Source organism: Argentina silus, assembly GCF_951799395.1.
Source record: "Argentina silus genome assembly, chromosome: 10".
In the NCBI taxonomy this organism is placed as follows: domain Eukaryota; kingdom Metazoa; phylum Chordata; class Actinopteri; order Argentiniformes; family Argentinidae; genus Argentina; species Argentina silus.
Genome location: NC_139664.1, coordinates 12111739 through 12117738, shown reverse-complemented (window position 1 = coordinate 12117738; position 6000 = coordinate 12111739). Strand labels below are relative to the sequence as shown.

Genomic DNA, 6000 nt, shown 5'->3' with positions numbered 1-6000 from the left:
TTAGTCATTGTTTCTTTTATCTAACTCACAGAAGGTGCTTTTAATTAAGGCTAGAAAGGCCAGGCGTTTGTTTATGAGCAGGAGAAACAAGACAAGATAAAGCGGTAGAATATATTTGCGTGACTGAGTCAACAATGGGGAGTGGTCCAGTTGTGTAAACACTGCTACGGCTGTCAGTCAGTGTACAGCGCTCATGACATAAACAGGCAAGACTGTCTGAGGGCCCATCTCGGCCTTACCCATTATTTAGCAGATGTGATGAAACCTTGCTCAACTCAATGCTGTCAGTCTCCATTCTCTCCCTTCACTTCTGCTGTATGTTCTACCTTTACTTGATCTCTGTCATAGCCTTCGCTGGCAGGACAAAGCAGAGTACTGTATATAGCATTAATGTCAATCACAAGTTGATCTGTGTGTGTCTTCTCCCTTCAGGCACAGAGGGCAGAGACACGAGGAGAGACGCAAGCAGCAGAGGAGCTCCTGCTCATCAACAAACCTCTGACAGACCTCACCAGCCTGCTCATTCAGATGGTGAGAGATACTCTATATGGATTTGTGTCAGTATGTGTGATTCTTACTGCTGGTTGGCGTGTTACTTAGTGTTTTGGGCCAATGTGTTTCTAGATCTAGCGCATTGCATTTGAATCACAATATGTATCTCTACTTGTCTACTTAAACCTAAGCATACCTTTAAGCACTCCTCCAAAGCCTTATTAAAACGGGCTTTGAGGATATGGGGATGTTTGTGTTTGGACAATTTCTAGCTGTGATTTCACTCCTCATTCAAGGTGTTCTCCCAATACATCCCATTAGCAGAATAATAATGATGTCTATGTGAGAAAGTCTAGATCTTTGTATGGATCATACTCTGGTGCCGTCCTCAGCACTACTGAAGCCTCTGGACATCCACCTGCTCAGGGTTACAGGGTCCTGCCAGGTGTCTGAGCTCAGAGGGATGGATTCTAACCCTGCCTCTGGAAGAGGAGCATTGGATTGCAGCTTTTTTGGATTCAGATGTGCACTGCCAATTCTTCATATTAACCTGCTCACTGCTTTCCGACAGTAGCTAAAATGATTCAATTTAATTCTCACTTGACAACTAACTCTTTCACAGTGGCAAGAGTCCTTGTTATGCAACACAGTGCAATGTAGTCATAAAGTAAAGTAAAGCTAAATCATCATATTTGTTCTCTGTGGAACCTGTGTTGGACCATATTGCGAGGAGATGCAACATATAGAAATATTTGAATAATGTTTTGTTGTTGCTTCAAGCAAAAAAGCCAACTCAAGAACTTGCATAAGAAAGCGAGAGCTTACTTTCTGTTTTAAAGTATATATAAATACATTTCAGGTTTGAAATGTAAAGGAGCCTCAGACCATAACACACTGGATAGGGCATTTGAGATAGAGAACAGGGCAAATGCTGGTCCATTGCTGAGAATATTATTCATGCCCTAAATAAGCTTTGAAATAATAATGATTTAATTCCAAAATACTGGATGTGATTTAGCCATCCCAGGCTTCTAATTCAAATTCAATTGAGTGTAGCCTCATCTGTCAAAAAAAGTCAGCTTGAAATGGTCAATTCAAAACACTCAAATATGTAATACATTTTCATTGCCAAAGTCTTGCCTTTTGACCAAAACTTCACTTGTTGCTGAATGCATTTTGAATGCAGCAGCATCAATAATTCACAACACATTCTGATTTAATGGCTTCTGGTAGTCAGGTTTACTTCTATGATAGGAACATCTATGAAAATATATTATCAATGATGACTGCAGAGGATAAAAATAGGCTCTTACCTTTAAGATTAAGGGTTGGCACATTGGCCAGATATTTCATTACATACTTAATTTTATTATTAGCCCCATCACTTCACCGTGAAATAGGCTTAAAATAAGAAAAAAAAGCATGGATTTTTGACAGCCTCGGTATACTAATGTTCCTATTCACTGCTAACTTTGGCCTTCAGGTTAGGGAAAACCAACTCAATTTCAAAATTACCAGGAGCCTGTATGATTGAAGACTCCCAGTAGACAAGTTGTATCTGTCGGGCACATTAGAAACACACACACACACACACACACCATATTGCTCACCTCCCTACAGTGTGCCTAGTCCACCACACTCTGGGGTGGTTTGTCTTAGCGAGTGAGTGAGCTGAAGAGTGAGCACACGGCGAGCCGCGGGCCGTGTAAATCACACAGATGGCATAGGAGAACAGCCCCACTGGGAGGGCCTTTTAAATGGTTTATGCCAGCACGCCCTGTGGTGCTGCATGGAGGCAGGCTCTGTGTTAACCCTGGCCACACAGACAGCCTGTACGCAGGCTACATCCACCTCTACACACAGCACCCCAGCCCCAGCCCCAGCCTCAGCCTCAGCCAAGCTGGCCCTATGAGCCGCAGGGGAGTGACTCAACCCAACAGCCCCCTGCTACTCTCTCTGTGCCCCCCTTCCTACCTCCACCACCTCACAGTACCACCCCCAGTACACCAGCAGACTGTGAACCTTGTGTCAACATATTTCTGCATAAAAAAAAAATAACAGAAATGCCAGCAAGACAAACTGCCTGCTTGGAAGTCAGCACCCTGCAGTAGAATCATGCACAACCTGGGTCTGAGAGGCCTTCTGTTTGACTTTGGCTTTGTTTCAGCCTGCATATGAAGTGGCAGAGAGGGCGGGACAGGGCTACAGTGTGTGTGTGTGTGTGTGTGTGTGTGTGTGTGTGTGTGTGTGTGTGTGTGTGTGTGTGTGTGTGTGTGTGTGTGTGTGTGTGTGTGTGTGTGTGTGTGTGTGTGTGTGTGTGTGTGTGTGTGTGTGTGTGTGTGTGTGTGTGTGTGTGTGTGTGTGTGTGTGTGTGTGTGTGTGTGTGTGTTTGAGTATGTTCATAAGGTCGTGTAATGCCTGAAGAGCTGCTGTACAGAGTGTGTCACTCCAGGGGCGTTTAACACAAACAGCTCTCTCACTGACCCGCACTTATGGTCTGTCAGAAACAGATTGTATGTGTGTGTGTGTGTGTGTGTGTTTGAGTATGTTCATAAGGTCGTGTAATGCCTGAAGAGCTGCTGTACAGAGTGTGTCACTCCAGGGGCGTTTAACACAAACAGCTCTCTCACTGACCCGCACTTATGGTCTGTCAGAAACAGATTGTATACATTAAAAGGCCTATGATTTGGAGACAGAAACCTCCAACCAAAGGCTTCACCATCAGTGTTATGCTGCGCAAAAATTATATAACCATGCCTAGCTAGCCTAGCTTTTTCACAGTGATAGCAAATGTATTTATGCAAATACTATTTTGCATGAGGCCAAAACTCCTGCCTGATCATATGCAATTTTACTGGGGCTATAAATTAACATTTACACTGCATAATGAAGAATGTTTACGCTTTAGAGTGTGCATAATCTATCCCTTCATCAACTCAGTGTATCAACTCTATGCCTTTTGAGGCTTGAGGCCTCATTAAACACATGTTGCAGACTTAAAAACCACTGGAGGCTGTCCTGGTAAATACACCAGAGGCTTCATTTCAATGTTGTGTGTCCATTTTATTAACCGAAAGCATGTCAGAGGAACTGGTGTTGCAGCTGGGTGTCTCTTTGTATGTGAGTGAATCAGTTGGGTGTGTGTGAGTAAATGAGATTGGGTGTCTGCGTATGTGTGTGTGAGTAAATGAGATTGGGTGTCTGCGTATGTGTGTGTGTTGAGAGGAGTTTGCCTTGATGGGGTAGTAGTCAGTACATAGGCGTAAGTCATTAGAGGGCAGCAATGCTACACGTCCACTAGTTACTCACCTCTTTCAGCCACTTTAATCCCTTTGATTCCCTGTTTAGATTCATTGCATTTTATTTCTTTTTTTCTCCACATGCATCTTACTACCACTGTTGAGTAAACAGGACATTTTATAAAGCCAGCTAAGCAGGTGTTAACTCTTGTCTGTTTTGACTTGGTATTGGCATGTGAACAATACTATCAGCACAAGACTGCGCAGACACACTAAAGGCCCTTTCAGCGGTGGGTTTGGCTTGCCGAGGGAGTTTAGAATGCTGTGTCTTTGGGGAGAAGGAGGGCTGGCTCTTTTGGGACATTGTTTGGGTTTTCAGGCATTCTGCCCCGTTTTGAGTGGCGACCCGCTCACAAAGAGGGGCAGGATTAGGCATCTCCGCGCCCTGCCCCATGGCCCCCATGGCCCCATGGGATTATGCTGAGTGGAAGGGGGCAGCAACGGATCAGCGGTGAAAGGAGCCTAAACCCCATGTGATTACGCCCCTAGCTTTTAGACTGGGTGGGAGAGAACCTCAGCTCTATTTCATTACTATGCCCCACTGATGGGTTTCCATTGAAGGGCATTGCCTATAACCCAAAGTGGCTCTCCCTGGTGAAGCTTCAAAGACCCCAGCCTCTCCACAGCCTCCACTCTCCTCAGCACCACTGAACCTGGGTGCACAGAGACAGTCCTTTCATGGATGAGTCCTCGGTATTGCATAGAAATACATCAACTCAACTGAAACAATTGAACTGCCTCTCACAGTCAGCCCCATATCTGCAGCACACAAGCTGTCTGTGTTGTATTGTGCGTCTTCATCTAGAGGTTTGACTCTGATTCGGCATCAGCTTCAGTACTGGGAAGGAACTATCCATGGAATAGCAAGACGTTCCGTGCAGTTTGTGAGGAAGTGAAATGGAAGTGAAATGGAAGTGGAGACAGCTGAGTTAATGGAGATTTCTCTCACTGATTAAGCTGCCACTCAACATCTGCCATCTCAGCCTGTGTCACTATCAGTGGCATCTGACACCTCCACCGTCAAGGTTGGAGAAAATGAAAAGAAGGGAAGTAAATAGATGATGACAGAGAAATGATGGAGGAATCAAAACGTGGCAGATTGAACAGAGCGTTTAAAAACAAAAAAATTGAGCATCCACCAATTCTTGAGATTGTGAGGCATGACCTTGCAATGTTAGGACTACCCATTCTACTAGAGGTCGGCTGTAGGTTGAAAGACAGTGGTCTGTTGAAACCTAGGGCCAGGTGATGAGTCATTCAGAGCACTTGGTAATGGGTTAGGGTTAACTTGTTATTGTGTAGTGGCTACATCTTGTTGCAGGTGTGTGGATAAAGAGCAGAATCACATCTCAAGGCAAAATACCAAACAAAGGATCCTGAAAAGCCAGTGAGAGCAATGGGGAGAAGTACTGTACAGCTGAATAGGGTTTTTTTCCAAGAAGTAACAGAACAGCCCTGATAGGCTTTTGTTGTCTTTGTGTTCCCCCAGCTGCCTTGTGGGGACCTGGAGGTGTACGAGGAGGCCAGCCAGTGTCTGTCCCTGCTGATGCAGCTGTACGGAGGGGAGAGCCCAGACTCCCTCTGCCCTGAGAACATGCTGAGCCTGAGCCAGATTCTGGAGCTCCAGACTGAACCTAAACAACAGAGACTTCTCCTTAGGATCATCAAACGCTTGGTGAGTGGTTTAACACATAAAATGTTTTCAGGTCTGTGTCATGAATTTACATTCAACAATAGAATTTCTCATGACACAAAAGTGAAAAAAAATCCCAGTGGTGTCCTTATCTAATAATCTGAATTTCACCTATCCCTTCCCATGACATTTACTGAAATGGTTTTATTTTTATTTTTTTTATTTTATTTTATATTTTTTACAGTCATCATTTCCTTGTAATTCATTTTTTTTGGCAAAGTGAAAAAATATCTAACCTTCCATATTGCCCCTTCCATGTTTTGGTGGGCCTCTAAAAATACTCATCCAATCAGCAGCCCTTTATAAAACAGTGCTGTCAGAAGTGTCAGCACATTCTGTGTGTGTGTGTGTGTGTGTGTGTGTGTGTGTGTGTGTGTGTGTGTGTGTGTGTGTGTGTGTGTGTGTGTGTGTGTGTGTGTGTGTGCGTGTGTGTGTGTGTGTGTGTGTGTGTGTGTGCGTGTGTGTGTGTGTGTGTGTGTGTGTGTGTGTGTGTGTGTGTGTGTGTGTGTGTATTGC

The 6000-nt window shown here is 44.4% G+C and overlaps 1 protein-coding gene across 1 annotated transcript in view; it reads left to right on the top strand.

Annotated features, from left to right (window-relative positions):
• Window positions 1-6000, top strand: part of ulk4 (unc-51 like kinase 4) — a gene marked incomplete at its 5' end in the record, with an annotated part of 65072 nt that overhangs the window by 44556 nt on the left and 14516 nt on the right. The window contains 2 exons of the mRNA XM_083678937.1: window positions 433-531; window positions 5281-5466. Coding sequence (XP_083535063.1) covers window positions 433-531; window positions 5281-5466 — 285 coding nt within the window. The remainder of the gene's footprint in view (window positions 1-432; window positions 532-5280; window positions 5467-6000) is intronic.